This window comes from Apteryx rowi, unplaced genomic scaffold, assembly GCF_003343035.1.
Source record: "Apteryx rowi isolate R43461 unplaced genomic scaffold, aptRow1 scaffold_161, whole genome shotgun sequence".
In the NCBI taxonomy this organism is placed as follows: domain Eukaryota; kingdom Metazoa; phylum Chordata; class Aves; order Apterygiformes; family Apterygidae; genus Apteryx; species Apteryx rowi.
Window position 1 is genome coordinate 1,303,949 of NW_020447875.1, and position 17,591 is coordinate 1,321,539.

Here is a 17,591-nt window from a genome sequence, read left to right on the forward strand (position 1 = left end):
CTTGCACACAAAAATAGCATCCAGAATGCCATACTTTATAGGCTGCAAACCACAATGGAACAACTACATAATTAAAAACCCCAAGCAATAAAACACTCCTATGTTTACTTTGTAACTGACAACATACTGATTTTCTGCTATTGGTGCTTATCAGATGGACTCAGCTGAACAGAGTATTTGAAAAAGCACACAYCAATAATACATATTATCATTATACTGCTTGTTTACATTCCTCTGTCCATTGCTACTACTGCACAGCAGCTTGCATCAGAAAATCCACCCAAAACCCCACATCCAACTTTGTTCACCAAGCAATCAAATGTGTCTGTGCCTGGAAGCCTAACCTCTGTTATCTGTTCACTATGTTCAGGCACTATGTAATAAACACACACACACATATATATATGTTTTTTATATATATATATGCATACATATATGTATCCTCCCTTGCTATTTCTAGCACATGAAGAGAAGCACTCCACATCTACTCACTGGTGTGGTAAGTGTGAAGTGACACTGACTCCTGAAAACATATCCTCTTCATTATTCCCTGCTGCTCGAGTCTGGGTCAGTCTAGGAGTCTCGAGTGCTCGAGTCTAGGACAAAGTCTAGACTAAAAAGAAGGGGTTTCTGTAACTTAAAGGCAAGACACTTCCTAGTTTTGTTGATAGCTATTGAGAAACATTAAAAATTGAGCTACAAGAGTTGAGAAAGCACTGGCACGTGCGAGCAAAGTTGTATGAGAGTATCATGTCGAGCCAGTGGCACAGAGACATAAAACGTTATCAGGAAAGAGGCAATGGAAAAAGGGGAGAAACAAACTCAGCGCAAGTTCCTAAATGATCCACAGTTGTTGCCATTTCAGGGGATAACTAAAGAATCTGGAAAGAGCTTGTTTCACTCATGCTGTTGGGGTCACAGAAATTGAGCTATTTATCTGAAACGACGACTGACAAATTAGAGCAGAGTCTATTTAAAAGTGATCAGTGTCAGTTAAGTCATAACTTGTGCCATGACCCTGGCACATCAGAAACCATCCCTGAAGAGGACAGAAATTCTCTTAGCGTTTCTTCATATCACAAGCACAACTGCTTAGGTAAGTTGCTATACTACCTAATGAAAAAGAGTAATTTTGTAAATGGCCATTTTGCTGTCAGCCTGCTACCTAGTCAGTCCAGTACTATGAATTTGGAGACTAAAACGTGCATGAGACTACAGTAGTTCTGTTGAGCAATTTTTTGTAAATGCCTGTCATTCCATAGGTTACCTGCATTTTATTTCTGAATAACAAATATATTTTTCTCCTTACCCTGATTACTATGGCAAGAACAAAAAGATACAGAGACTAATCTGTCCTCACATACTTCTGCAGGTAGAGAAGGCCTGGGAGACAGAATGACAGCACAGCCCTGTGAATGGGGAGAGCTGAAGAAAGAGGCCTCCTTATACTTCAGCAAACCTCTTTGGGGATTAAGCAGTGACTTCCACAAGGGTCCTGGTGTCCACGCAGAGGACAGGAGGGAGGCTCATCATGCACGCATATATTCAGGCCCTTGGTGCTACACTGAGTTCTGTAAAAATCATTAAACCTCTAGATGTTTTCTCAAACTTTAGAAAAGTTTTAGGGAATTTAATGTAACATTTAACTAGATATTTTTTTGCCCCTTAGAGAAGTAAGTAATGTCTGTCCACACAGCTATCACTTCATCAGGGTTGCACGCTATGTGTGAAGAGCAGTAATTACTGCTGACACTTTTGCAATGCCAGTTTGTGTCTTCTCTATATATTGTTGTATAGCTGGGTGGATTTCTACTTTGTTATTTCCCATAGGGCAACTTCTGAGGCAAAATGTTAGTCTTCCACTGGAATCTGCCATGAATCATTCTTGCCACTTTCTGTAGCTTCTGATCTCTAGTGGTAGCATTTATGACTCTCTCTGAATAGTCTGGGAGGTTCTCTGTATGCTTTAGGGGCTTTTCTGGCTCTGAAGCCTTCAGGACCCTGCCAGGATCCTATTGTGGCATGTACTTTTTGTGGATACAGCTTGCACACTATTTACGTCTCATACAGACAGATATTTGGACCCCACGTCCCTGCATGACTGTTGCACAAGACATGCAATATGAAAGAATAAAGGAGTGCTTCTTGGCAGGTAACATTGCCTGAGCTAAAGGCAGTCTGTTTTCTTTACTTGTGTTTTATCAGTAGCTGCCACTGTGCTTGGTACTGTACAGAAAAGAGAGTGGCCCTCTGAAGCTGAGGCTCACACTGATGTTCAGAGTCAGCTGAAACAGCTTATTTCCATTCCAAACACTTTGTCTTCTTGGAGCACCCGAATTCCAGGTGGGAACCCACTAATGGGGACAGTCAGGTTATCCCCAAAGGATGCTCAAAGATCAGTTAATCAAGTAAATAGGCCTGGCCTTTGGACTGGGTCAGCACCTTGCTCACACATACATTCAACAACCTGTGTGATAAATAAAGGCAGGGAGAATCACCCATTTACCTGAGATGAGCGAGGAAGAGGTCAAATCCTCAAGTCCTTAACCAGTTCTTAGGCAATAATTATCATGTAAAAGGCACTTTCTTTGAATAAGAATCAACTGCAGATGCTGGCTCAAGAACAGCAGCATTTGGCACTTTGCTTGAAGTGTGTTGTAAGTTAAAACAAGAACTAATTAGTCATTTTCACTTCTATTTCCACATATTTTTCAAAAATAATATTGCAATTACTTGTTTCCAAAGTGAGAGGACAGCTTTGTCAGATAAAAGCATAATTTAATATGCTAACAACCTAGCAAATATGTCCTTGAATTTTTGCTGCACTGGACATTAACTATAATACAGTAGATCTGCAGCATAATCATTAGTGCTTGTTCCATTTCCTCTATTAGAGATAATAGCAAATACAATACCCTCATTTCCTTATTGCTGATGACAGCACTGCCAGACTCTTTCAATGCAAATCTTCTTTTCTCTGTGTGCTGCAAAGGGAGCTTTGCACAAAGCTCAAAACAGGTCCCCAAAATGCCTCTGACAAAATAATTCTGAATCCAGGTGCTGATATATCAGGCAGGTGTGATTACAAAACCCACTCTTCCAACCTATGATTATTTAGATACATTATTAAAAAAAGAATTACTTTTAAATCTGTTTAAAACAAATGAGAAACAAATGAATGTAAAACAGCAAAGAGATGAAGCTACTCATTCAAAATGTCCTCACCCCCTAAACAGATTATCTTATTTATGAGACCATTTGTTATTTAATGCTGCCTCAGAAATAGCATATTTAGGACACAAACGCATTCCTCTCCCAGGCAGTGGAAGCACTTCAATAGGTTTCTTATGTAATTTGACAGTTTACCTACTTGCTTATTTGTTCTTGACAGCAATGTGCTAGAAAGGTCTCCCAGGAATGCTCAYGAAGCTCTTGTTAAAATGTTGTCACCAAATGGAAGGAAAGGCCGAGACGATTTCCCTGCTTCTATGGAGTCATCTCTGTATGTGATGGGTTAAACCACCCCTCTCCGAAAGGATTCACCTTCAAGCCTCACAAACAAATTTTGAGGAAATAAACAGTTTGTGCCTGGAACACATACAATGGCAATTATTAAAAAAAAACAAAAAAACCCTTAGGGTGGATACTGTTTGATCTCCACTACAAATGATTATGTTGTAAGCCATATCCATGGCAATATGCTCAGTTCAGATTCAAATGAACAATGTATGCATTTGTTCTGCAAAATACAGCTTGATATAAATCCAATGATTGGTCCTGGCTGCCTTCACTGACTGTGATTAAAAGAGGGTACATGCAAGCAAACAAAAGGATTCTCCCCTCATTTCAGTCCTCCTCTCTGTCTGACACACTGCCTTGAGATACAGGGTTTATTACAGATATGAAGAAGTGGAAGTCCTTTTTTAAAATACTGTTAGAACCTCCTTCTTTTGCAATCTAATGCAATGATTATTAAAGAGGTGTTTATGCTATTTCAAGAGGCTACGAACAAGATCACATCAGACATTTGATAATATGCATCTCACAAATGACCAGACTAATCTCCATACTTTTCTTGCACTGTGATTTGCATACAATGCTATAAATAGTAAAATTATATATATCAAGTTCACTTCTCTTACTTCAGGTGCACTGTAAAATCATTCACAGTAAGTATGATAAACTACCCTTTAATAGGATCCCATTTAGTTATTGCCTTTTATCTTATTTCAGAACAAGACTTCACACAGAATTTAGAATACCTGTCAATTATCCAAACTTTGTTAAATCAGTTAGTACAGGCAGTATATCTGTCTTGACATTTCTTGTGTTAATTTGCATAACAAAGGAATGATGTGTTGAAACTTTCTGAAAGTTGTATGACTTGTATACCCATCTTCAGGTCAGACATTTCTTTATAATTCATAGCTTACAACTGCTGGATACATCACTACTAATCAGTTTGACTACTGGCACTTTGAGCTTACATTTAAATATATATGATTTTGTCACATCAGAAAAATTAACTTAGACAAAGCTGCCATTATGGAGCCTTACACGTTGGAATATATTCTTCAGGACACGTATTCAATCACATGTAAGTTAAAGGTGATTGGTGTGCTAAATATACCTCTTTGAGGCCAAAAAAGATGCAACATGAAAGCAATTAAGTTGGTTTTTTTTTTACTGAGAGAGATAGCTGGAAACAAGAGCGGTCACTTGATAATATATTGGTCTGTGTGGATGCAGGGAACAGAGGACAGTTTGGCACACTGCACACGAGACAGCAGCAGGCAAGCAGCCCATCGTAGAAACCAGGACTGGGCACAGCCTTGATGGGGAGCAGGGACAGATGCATGGGATGCAAGGCTGGCTGGCAGCACTGGCGTTGAACCTGCCTGCCCTCCTTCCTTTTGTCTCCCACAACATTTAGAAATAATCACAAACTAACATGCATGATTCCTATCTTCATGCATTTTACCTAGTGGATATAATTATGCAATTATGCAGCTACGCCCCTGAATATGGGGTAACCACTTAGGGGAAACAGAGTTTACTACCATTGCCCAGGTCAGCCAGATTTGCAAAGTTTTGAGCTCTATATTCATTTGAATATTCAGAAAACAAAATATCTTTCAGTTAGGCAAAAAAAAAAAAAAAAAAAGAACAGTAATGATTTCACTGCTTTAACAGATGACAGAACCTAATTTGTAATTAGAGGTTTACAGACATTTTGGTAAATTTATTTGAATAAAAAGCAGATGTTAGTATAATTTTCAAATTGCTCTTAGATTTATGTATCGCATGCTTGCATATCAGGTATGTATGCAAATCTGTTATCCACTTAGACAAAACTCCAGTTAGGCATTTAACTGGCAATGTGTAAAAGCATAGATCTGATTTGTGCATGACTCTCTGAAAAGCTTCATGTGCACAACTTGTGCAAGCCGTACTGCCACAAGCCATACAGATGTCCTCAACATGAAATTTTTGACATTAGCAATTTGTAAACAAAGCACAATATTTTACAAAAAAATCTGTTCTTTTAGTTTAAGGATGCTTCTAGGAATGATCATTACTGAAGATGTTTGTTACAGAAGTAATGAAATACAATGGATGAATGCACAAATATTGCTTCAACTACTGTTCAGGTGGTAGCTCTTCAGGCAAGCAGCATCTTAGTATTTGGCATCTATCCTAATCTCACAATTAAAAATTCAGTACTCTCCTGTGTTTCTGTGTCAATGAGTGAATATTAAGAAGGTGTATTTTTTATGTCTGTAAACAAAGTACAAAGTACCAGGAAAAGACAAAAAGAAAAGGAGGGGACTTGAAAAATGTCCAGTGCCTCATTACTTCCGGCCCTATTTCTGAAATAAGCAGAATTCTTAACTGACACTAGACATCTTGCTAACTTTCTTTATAGGGAACATTTTGCAGTGATGGACCCACTATCCTCAAACGCTGGCCAGTTCAGTAGTGTGAGATTACTGCAAAATCTGTTTTATTAATCCTTTGGGCAAGATCACGTTTACAAGTGAGTAAAATGAATTGCATCTATTTAACACTAACACACTTTGTACATGTGCATCCATGCCAATGTCTTATCATTCATTAACATTTTCTAAAAATGGAAAAGTATTCCTTAATATTAACCAAATTTAGCTTTTCCAAAATGCATATAAAAAGAGTTTTCAAGAAACACAGCAGAACTCAAATACACAGTAATTTGAATTTTCTGTTAGTTTGTTACAAATAGATTTCATATGAACTCATTTGCCCTTAAACCCTCTGAAATAGAACTAATGCCCAAATAGTCCCTGTGCCATAAGGGAACGTTTACATTTAGGGTTCTGTTAAACCCACTGAATCCAATGGAGGTCGCATTAGCCTGACAAACTCACGAGAAGGACCAAATACTAATCCAAATATAACAGAAGTTACACAGAAAGCTCTTCACATGTTTCTGTGCAGATTCCCAAAACAAGACTCTAGAAAGCCACTGGATCACTCCTCAGAAGACATTTCTAAATAAACACGACAGGACTTATTACAGATTGCTGGACACATCTGCTCCTTTTTCTTCTCAAGTTATGTCCCCCCCCTAGAAAATGGAAAACACTTCAGGTCTGAATGCACACAGGTGTTTACACTAGCACTCCTGAGTTCCCAACACTAAAAGCCACTACGTTCTGCACTGCATCACTGTTCAACACTAAAGCAAGCAGAAGCCCTAACCTTTGAAGGCTATTTCAAAAAGTCTTCCCTCCTGAGCATTATCTTGAACAAGGACGGGACAGGAGCCAACAGTGTGATGGAATTACAGCTGCTTCGCGGAAGAAGAGCTCTTTATCATAACTGACAGGCTTATCCTAGCCACAGCGCTGGCGGTGCAAACTGCAAGGCTGACGCTACAACTACTGCAAGCCCAGCAACCCAGCCTCCGTGGCTGGGCACACAGAGGAGCATGTCTTCCTCTTTTGTCCTCAACCCGCCATGAGGAAATATCACCCAGTCGCAAAGGGCAGAAAGGGTGTTTCGTTTTGCTTTTGTCTTATTCTTTAAATTGACAGGACCCCAAAGGAGGASTGCTCCACTTGGAACAGTTTTCTCTTTATTGTATGAGGTCCAGGCAAAATTCTTTTCCCATCTCCAGCGAGGAAGCTCATTCAAAGAAGATTTTTGTCTCCCAATCCTCCTCCCAAGAATAGGAAGGTATCTGGAATACTAGTAGCTAATGAAGAAGCCCAGAAATATGCACAATTTTGCACATACCTCTTGCTATTTCTTCACAGGCCAGTTTCAGGAGACTAGAATGAGAGCTTGGGAACATGCTGAATAAGATTTGGTGACAGAAGGATATTAGAGTGCAAGGACTGCCCCTGGGGAAAGCTATGTTAGCAGGAGTTTCCCAACCATAGTTAGTTGCTGAATCAGAAGCAAAGTAGCAGCCGAAGACACAGGTCACATTACAGAGAACTGGTCAGGAGACAAGGCCCAGGAAGACCTCACCCGACAATAAGGCACCCATAATGATACGTCTTGTGTATCCTCCATCTGCAGCATGTTTGATGTGACAGAACCACCAAACAGGTTATAAGACAAAGTTTAAAACAAACAAAAACCCAGCAAAAGACACATATGGAGAAATCTGGCAGGCAAAACATTATATTCACACAGTCAGCTCTCCAGGATATCACAGCTGATATTCTTCTAAGAAAAGTGTATATTAAAGACTTCAGATTTGTTTCATCCATAAAAAACAGCACCAAATATCCCAAGCTGTGCTTTGTTACAAAATCAAAGTGAAAACAATGCCTCTTGAATGCCCAGGGTCCCTGCTGTAGTTGCACAGCAACCACTCCCAGCTCAGGGGCACAGGTATCGACATCTCACCTTGTGATGGGTTCAAAGTCAATCTCTGTGATCAGTCCTTACCTCCCAAGCAAGCTTAAGGCTAACAGTGCTCCAGGCTAGCTCACTGATGTGAGACAGCTGAAGCATTAGGGTAAAGAAAGAAAACAGATTTATTGTCCCAACTTTCTATATTGTATTTTTCCTGGAACAAATTATCATAAAGGTAATACAGATTTTTTCCTACATATTGATAACCTTTCTTCTAAAAAAGCGGATGAACACAAGTGTGCTCATTAGTGTTTCCGCAAATTACTTCACAAATTGTATTTTTAACTACAAATAGCTGGTGCATTGCTTCTGAACTCAATATTCATCTGCCTCTTTTTCCAAAATGTTGCCATATAAATTTGCCAAAAAGAAGTGCTCAAACAGTAGAGTGCTAGTGTTAAATCTGAAAACTAACCATTAGTGTGCTTTTCTTCCATTTGATGGGTTATAAAGAAAATGGCAAAAGCAGACCATGCTGAAAAAGAACATGATACAACCTCATATTCCTTAGCACAAAATCACAGTCATGGTATCAAGAATTGTTCCTTACACTYACAACTGCATTCTCCCTCAAGGGCCAAAACTTGCCAAGGTACTAAAATATCACTTTTGAGCAAACATGAGGAAAATTTGACAGAACTTTCTCTTTCCCCTTGGGATGTGGCTAAACATGCTTTGTCCTTCACCTGAGAAGTGCAGAGATGGCTGGTTTCTGATTGAATAAGATCAGAACAATTGCCGCTTGCTAACCGTAACTTGAACCACACTTATCTCAGGAAGAGACTTGGAAAACCATTCCCTAATACCAGAGAGAGCACAAAACACACTCACAATCCATCAGGGAAAGATTTAAAGTATAAATATGTCTCCCATTAAAGTGGAAACCTTTTGCAAAATCTTATAAACAGAGGAAGTAAAAATCCTTCAATATCTACAATTATGCACAAGATCTCTCTTCTTACATACAGTATTCCCAAATTTTATTACTGCTTTATACCAGTCTTTATGCAGTGATGTGATATATAGCTGTTCCTCCCACAAACTTTGTGGAATTTGTCTTGAGAAGACTTCATTTTATACAGAATTAAACCCCAGGTTTCTTTCTGATTTGTTTCAATACACTTACACCTCTTGACAGTGTGTCTGTTTAGGCCTGCAAAGTATATATTGATAATATAACACGTTTGCCATGTCCAAAACTCCCAAACTCCGCGACATTTTTACCTTGGCTAGGTTTAACCTCGTAGTCAGTGGCTAAAACTAAAATCTATCAATGACCTACATCTACAACAAGCACTAACTCAATGATTGCATGGAAAAAACAAAACATTTTCTTAATTTTTATCTACTCTTCACTGTCTTTTGAGTGCTAAAATCCCCAAATATTTTAATCAATTCTCCTGGGTCTCAACTGATCTTTTAAAGTCTGATTATCTCATTTGATTCAAGCTCTAATTCTTAGAGATACTAAGGCCTCAGGGTCTGTAAAATATACTTGCAGGCTGCATATCCATGGTTGGTTCTCACCTACTACCATGGAGCTCATTATAGGCCAGATCAAAGTTCATTGAAGTGAATATAAACCTTTAATCTAGATTTTCCCTCTCAAACCTGCAAGTGGCTAAGTGCCCTCTGTCTTTGCCATGACAGTTGAGAATTCAGCATGCTCCCTGTGAATTTAAGCTGACAAGGAATGGTGTAAAAGTGTAGGCATACAATAGGGTTTGAAGTAGCAGAAAATTGAAATAAAAAATAGAAATGAAAATGGAGGGGGGCCTGCATATAGCTTCAGGAAAATGGTCCTATCTAGACAAGATAATAGCCAATGAGAAGAAAACAATCTTTTATAAAATGTGATGGGAAATCAACTTAAAGACTGCTGGATGAGTTCAAAAGTAAATATAAAGGATATGTTATTAACTGCCTTAATTACAAAAGGTAAATGGTTAAAAATATTTTCAAATGTAAATATAATGAAAAGACTAATTAAACCCTCAAGCAGAAAGTTATCATTTTGACACTGATGCAGACTAGGCAAGAAGGACTGTGGTTTATTATTAGCGCCAAATAAAAGATTTAGAAAGCACACATTAAAAGAAATCAGTGTCATTTCTTAAGTTTAATCAACTAAAAAGTAGAATGTCCTTTATAACCAAATGTTTCAGTGTCTTCTTTTGACTAACATTTCAATAACGATTTGACTTCCCAAACATCAATAATTCTTTCTACAAGCCAGGCAGTGAAGATCAGGCCTCATATCTACATGCAGAAACTCACTTATGATGCAAAACAGAAGAATTGCTTCCAGAATAAGTGAGCAAAAACCCCACACTGTATATATCTGATCCTCTGAGAAGGTAAAAAAGGACAATGATATGCTGAGACAGACTGTCCTCAAATGCATCCTCTTTCAAGACTGAAATTCATTCTGTTCTGAGATCTAGGATGGGAACAAAACCTCCCTGCCTGAAACGCGCCCTTTGGTTAAAGAACAAGGGAAGAATAAGAGAAAAGGTGAAGGTGTGAAAGAGAGAGAGAAAAAAAGTAACAACAGATAAGATGCAATCACCTGCAGAAAGAAAAATCATGGAAAAAGGCAAAATGGATTCTGTGGTCTTCAGGCAGCAGTGACAGTACAGTTTTTGTTGGTTCCTTTGCTCTTGGGAGAGAACCCTTCTGATATTTTGATGCTGTTCTGTGACCTAGAAGACTAGGATTCATTTTTTTGTGCTGCTCTGCCTTCTTGCCTAATCTCAGTAAGCCAGTTATAGCTAAGCTTTCAGGTATTCAGGTATTACAAGAAACAAATATACCTAGAAGCTTTATGGGATTTTTTAAAAAGAGTATAACTCCATTTGGTTTAATAATTTCAAAGGGAATTAAGCAATGCTTAGGTATTTTTGAAAACTGCACTACACTTTTGATTTTATCCTTTTAAGTCTCTCTGAAAATGTATGAAGACATAACACCTCCCCACATCAACACTATATTTCGAGGACAGATCCTTTACTACAAAATTATACCAGCCCTTAATGAGGGCTTTATAAAACAAGTAGATAGATGAGCTCAAGAGTTTAACAAAATTAAGGCTGAATGCTTCTCTTGCTAAGAGCAATTACTGAACAACCGTAAAGATCAAGAATCTCTACCTGGTGTCAGTAGGGTATTAGCTGGCATGGTCTGCTGAGAGAATTATATTATTCACATTCATTTAAGAATGATCTACGGATATATTTTCTTTCATTCTGGAAAGATTGTTCTTCTGCAGCAATATTTCCAGATAGTTTCCAGTGGTAACTCCAGTGCTGCCCACAAATCCCATTCTGCCACTGTATTTCTTTTGGAATTGAAATCCTCACACAACTGCCAAGATCCCAGTTTGGGAACTGCCATTTCCACAGTTTTCACAACTTCAGCATGGATGTTCAGTGTCAGCTGTAAGAACGTAAGTCAACAGAACCTCTTCTAGCTAGGGATCTAGTACTGGGATCTATAAAAGTCCAGACTTAAACTATTGCATGCTCATATAAAAGCCAGCTTTTCAGCTTTTGTTCACCTCTGTTCCCTTGACTTCAACCAAGCTGTTGCAATTCTTACAAATTGAAGATCTTATCCAGCTCCTGGCTGTAGAAATAAAGACCTGAAACATTTTTCAGCAAAACACAATTTTTGCAAAAGAATGATAAATAGTGTAGAATCATCTTAATTGGTGCACTCCTACTGGAAGAACAATTTGGCCATAAAATAATAATCTGATCTAAATTTAAGAAGCTTGTACAAATGCATTATGCTATGCACTAAATTTAAATACATAATTTAGATTACTTTGGGTGAGAGTGACTCAGTATGCAGTCAGAATAATTCAGAAAGCAGCACGAAGTGAACATGATGGTCTTGCAGTGTGTCATGTTACTGCAGTAAACACCTGTTCTTGTTTCTTAATTATTGTGAACAGGCTTACAAACAATACCAAACATGATTTATAGGGAGTTTTTCCCAATGAGATAGCTCATTACCATCCCAGGTAAATACGCTGGAGTCAGTCTCTTCTTTCTGAATAATCACATTGTCACTCTAACCATATTAACTTTTCCTCACAATTGGGTATCTCTGACAGAGCTCAACCATCACCACCGATCCTATCTCGAAGACAGTTCTTTTCACGTTCTGCACTTCCCTGGGCAATCTGTACAGATCCTGCTTTGGCCATCACTATACTGTGAAAAAGCCCTCCAGACTGACCTCTCTTTTGCATGAGATTGACAGCTGAGGCTTGTTTGAAGGGTCTGGCACTTTTGGAATACACCCAAAGTCACTCACCTTCCCACCTGCACTATTTGCACTCCTGTGAGTACTTGTATCTGCTCCAAGGTCTTCACAATCTTTCTCCTACCTCACCACTTCACTCCAAACATCTGCTGCAGACAACCACACAGTGCCGCTGGATAAAACCAAAATATATTTGCTGACTCTGAAGTTAGACTACCAGGCATTGCAGAAGGCAAAATCTTTAGTGTGCATCTCTCCTTAGACCTAGTTAACATCACATTTTCACAAAGTAAAACCACCTTTGCATTACTATTAGTCTAAAGTCCTCTGAGTGTCCCAACTGGCCTGTTTTTCCTTGTCCAATATGTCCTCTCTTCCGCACTGGAAGTGATCAATGCTAGCATGTAGACCGTACATTTGACTAATTAATTTCTTATGCACTTTCCTAGCACCTGACTGCTGGCCTAGTGAACTCTGGTGTGAAATCAGATGGGAGAGTTACAACTGACTAACAAATATTGATAATGTACAGCAATACTAAATGTAGCTATTAGGAGACTTCCTCTGGTTGTCTCAAAGACATTTATACCTTCCTCTAAGCTATGCTGAGCCATGGAAGGCTTGTTTCTCTCTTTTTTGAATGTGAAACTATTGTACAAAACCTGAAATTTTTAAAAAATGCACAAAACGTAGAGGAAGAAGCTATATTAGGCACTGCTTAACCCACTGGCCCCAAATTTTATTCTGATCTCTCTCAATATTACTGCCTTTTTGAGTATGCGTAATTTGAAGAGTGGTGAAAATTAACTGTTGATTAGATACATTGTAACCTATACTATCCACCTTCCCAGGAGTGCACACTTTCTTGCTATGTGTCCTTGAACATTGTTTCTCTGAATGCTTCTGCATAGCATCAAAAAGTGTGAAGGTTGACTTTCAGGCAACAACTGTAAATGAAGCATAACTATTTTCATGGCAATATTCTGCAGGAGTCTCTAACTTGAATTCTTGTAACCCTCTGCACCATCTAACATGTTCAGTCAATCTATTATCCTTTTAGGGTGAGAGGAAGAGTAATGCMCTCTCTTTTGTTTAAGATTCCAAATAAATTACTGCTATGTACTCTGCAGAAAATGAATGGGAGATTACATAAGTGCCAGTGATTTCAAATTACTTTTAGAGCTAAAATATCAGTGTTGAGCTCCACAGGTTTTTGACACTGGATAGAGGCAAGGAACATTCACTCAACTCTAACAGATGAGCACTAAATGTATTTCTGACAGCCATCCAAGGTCACTTCTTCCCCTTCAAAGTGTCGCTACCTTACCAAAAAAATCAATATAAAAATAACTATTGAAGGGAACTTGTGTGGACTGTTCTCCAGTGAACTTCTCTGCTTCTTTCACACCTAAGTATTTATTGAGCCATTATAGGTGAAAGATTAGGTACTGAGCATATGTTGCTAGATAATACTCACAGCAACTGCCTCCAGGATTTGTTTAACAGCATCAGCAGCATCTCGTTCACTGTAATAACCCTTTTCCACAATCCTACAGAAAAAGCAACAAGAGAAATTGTGGTAAGGATTAAGGTAAACAAATCATGTAAGTAAAAGCTTATTTTGAAAAGTGAACTAGAAAATAATCAAATTTAAGTACACCTGGGAGTCTGCAATGCTCCCTAAAGAGTGAAAACCAGCCCATTTGTAAGCCAGGTTATCTGCAATTTCCAGTTAAATGAGAAGCTGGAGTTAAAATACCAATTCAGTAAGGAATTCATAATGTATACACTTTCAGTTGAAACATTACGGAATTCTATCAGATGTTAAACTTCAGGGAATCTGAGTTACCCTCAGACGAACCAGGTATCCTTTAGGAGCTACTTTTTTGCATTTACAGCTAACTTAAGCTGTTTTTAAGCCCTCCTTTATTCCCCCCCCCGAAAAAAAAAAAAAAAAAAAAAGCAGCTATGCCCACTAAGATCTGAATTGTTCAAGGTGGGACTCAAGAAAAAGGGCTGATATCAAAATTTCCTAGGCGCAAATTGTCCCTTGAGTATAACGAGCTGGGGGCTCTGTAGTCAACAGAAACACCCATGGTTTAATTAAAACAAAATTGTTTTTCTTCTTAATGTAAATCTCCAGTATACTATGCTTATTTTGTATAGATGACACTTAGTACCTTGATTTTATAAATGTGTTGACCATGTGCAGCTTCTGGTGAGTTCAGCAATACTTATCAGTGCCAAAGGTCTCTGATAATCTGCTTTTTCCTTTTCTTTTACATCAGTTCAATTATGTAAAAACAAAAAACCCCCAACTTTCTTCTTTAATAATGTTATTTCCTTGGAACCTTATAATGATAAAACATTAACCCAGAAAACATTTTTCCTTGTTAAAGTAATGTTCTGAAGTGTTGTATTTCAGAAATACCCATAAAGGGCAGCAAAGGTGAATACAGTTTTCCTCCCAAAGCCCAGGCGTACTATTAGAACTCCTTCAGAAGAACTCCTGCAGTGACACAGATTTTAGGGGCTGATTCAGGATTTGCATCACATCTTCTTCCAGAATATAAACTGCCATTACAGAATGAACCCAAACATAAATGCACAGTTCAATTAAACAAGGTCAACAGAACATACTGATTTGCACAGTGGCATATAAAAAGTTAGTAAATAAAGGATCTATCATTAAAACTTAGTAATGCTCCAGTTAAGAAACACAACAGTATTTTCACCAGTACATCTAACTATACACAGTAATTGTGAACCACAATAATTCTCCCTCAGAAAGTTACATTGAGGGTACCTTTGACCTGAAGTTTTGATTTTATACCATATTGATTTTTCAAAAGCTCAAGAAAACACATACAGATGTTATCCTAGAAGCAGTATTTGTGGTGCCTAGTTACACATTTTATAAAGTGATCTACTGCAAGCACACTAGCTATTTTTACAAAACAGTGCAGGAAGAGCCCCATGAATCAGGAAAAGAACAAGCCTGTAATGCTTGAAGTCAACAGTGCCACTAGAAACTTTCTCTCCCAGGGTCCAGAACAGGATTTGGTCTGTGGCAGCAAGGGTATCCTCCTTTGTCCCTGCTTCCCCTTTGCAGTATTTTTTCACCACTTCTCTTCTGCTAATTACTAGACTTATACTGAGCTACCTCTGAAGCAATTCCCTACAGTTTTACTATGATGACAAGACTAATTTGCATATGAAGAGCATTACTATTTACTCTCTAGGACCTTCGCTGCAATATGAATCAATGCACCAGAGACGTATCTAGCAAACATGGTACTGTGGACAATAGTCTATACAGGAGTATCCTAAGCAACTACAATTACTTTACCTTAAAACTCATTGTGTTCACAGATAACTTTTTTTTAAGTCTATCTATCCGGTATCAGGTAACAGCAGCAAACCTTCTCAGATAGGACTTATTCCATTTTGCCAAGATTTCTTGGCTGCGTAATTTTGGGGGGTTTACTTCTAACAACGTTTTTCCTGGTAGCCTTTCAGCTACCATCCCATATGCACTGCTCCACCCTGAATGGGCCTGTATCTCTAACTTTGCATTTTTTTTACCTCCAGTCCTTCCACGACTTTGGTCCGTTTAAACCATCATGGAAAGATTACTTGGACTTGCTCCCATAAGGGTGAAAGAATATAAAGTTTACTGGGCAAGAAATTATGATAGGCTTTCAGTCTCAAGTTTAGGAGGGAGGTTACAAAAAGTCATAAAATACACAGTACAATGCTACATTATGCTTGAAAGTAGGATTCCTCTGTAGCTACGTCCGGGTGTCTGGACTCTCCTCCTCTGGTAGATTGCTCTGCAAACCGAGCCCCAGTGGCCCTCCCACTTGGGTCTTTGCTCCTCCATATATACTAGTTTGGCTTCTTCCTCCTTTTAAATTCAAAAAGATATTTAGGCTTAGCTGGTGGGTTCCTGACTTTAGCATTCAAAAGTATTTCTGAGAATATTGACTTCTTCCCCATCCCAACTTCCCTGCTGGTAGTCTGGTGCTAAGTAGCTCCTCCCTCCATGGCGCAATAAGCATGTTAAACCTTGTTTTACAGGATTTTAAGTATTAAAAACATTCACAGTATAATAATTCTGTTAAGCTTAAAACCTTTAGTAAGTTATGGGAGACATTAATGAGAGAAATTTCAAACTTGGCAACAAGGTACTAAAACAGAAAAGTCTCTGCTGCTCCCACTGTCAGCTCTGGGATCTCATGTGACACTCACACAATTTTGTTCACGCTAATGGCTTCTGTGATCAGGAGGCTCCGCAGGGGGACCACCAACCTGCCCTCCTGCACTCAACAATGCCACCAGGCGGTCCTTTCCCCTAAAAGAGGGGCGCTGGGTTAGTTTGACCCTCTGCTTCCATATTATTTTATTTTTTAGAATATATTCCACAATGCACTGCAGGGGAAAAAACACAATGCACAGGGCCGCTTGTGGGACTGTTGCATGAACGCTGACCTGCTAAGAGCCCTCTGGGTTTAATTCCAATATCCCAGAGCTCGGCGGTGTCACAAGCAAGGAGAGCCCCCGACCCGCAGGTGTGGGAAACAGGCCATCTCTCTGGGCCTTGAGCAAGCACACCAGAACAGTGGCAACACCACCCTGTGCCTGTGACCTCAGAAACGTGCTAGGCACAAGGGTGGGTTTCTTCTAAGCAGCAGCATTTAAATTTCTCTGATCTTCCTGTGTACGTGACTAAAATTGGAGAAAAACATGGCAATGCAGTAATGATTCAATTTACATTTCTCTCCAGAGCTGATGAATTTCTAATTTTACCAYACAGTCTAAAAGCCTATATTCATTCTATTCTTTCTTCTCCAAGGAGATACAACTTCAGAAGAAAAAAATGACATCCCCTAACTGCAGCCTCCTTTTTTGTATTCCCCTCCACTCACCAAAATCAAAGAAAAGTTCCTAGCTTCCTGCCAATGCCATGTCAGTGCTGGAAAGGGAACTACCAATTGCCTGACTCCTTGAAACAAGAGGGATCAAAGAGATGTTCAAAACTGGCATCCTGCCCACAGTATTTAGAAGATCAGACCACCCTGATTCAGACAACTATATGTCAGTATTGATAAGACACTGACATTCAAACACACAACAGAAGGAGTAYGTAGACATTAAAAACAAAGCCCTTGTGAATTTACACTTTACATTAAATAAACACAATGTAATGATGTGTGTGGCTGTGCTTCAGGAGAGCATTAAAAAAACAACTGTAGAAAATAGTGTTTTGCACACAATTCATCACATTATGTTATATGTGAATAATATAAGGCTCAAGAGCGGTGCATCCCTATGAGTAGGAAGTCAAGCAAAGGAGGCAGGAGAGCTGCATGGATGAGCAAGGAGCTCCTGGCAAAACTCAACCAGAAGAAGGAAGT

General features: G+C 38.8%; 1 protein-coding gene across 5 annotated transcripts in view; it reads right to left on the reverse strand.

The window, feature by feature from the left end:
• The window catches only part of CAMK4 (calcium/calmodulin dependent protein kinase IV), a 207,127-nt gene that overhangs the window by 51,969 nt on the left and 137,567 nt on the right, over positions 1–17,591 (reverse strand). For all 5 annotated transcript variants that reach the window (XM_026059868.1, XM_026059870.1, XM_026059869.1 and 2 more), the window contains one exon: positions 13,652–13,724. In XM_026059868.1, coding sequence (XP_025915653.1) covers positions 13,652–13,724 — 73 coding nt within the window. The remainder of the gene's footprint in view (positions 1–13,651; positions 13,725–17,591) is intronic.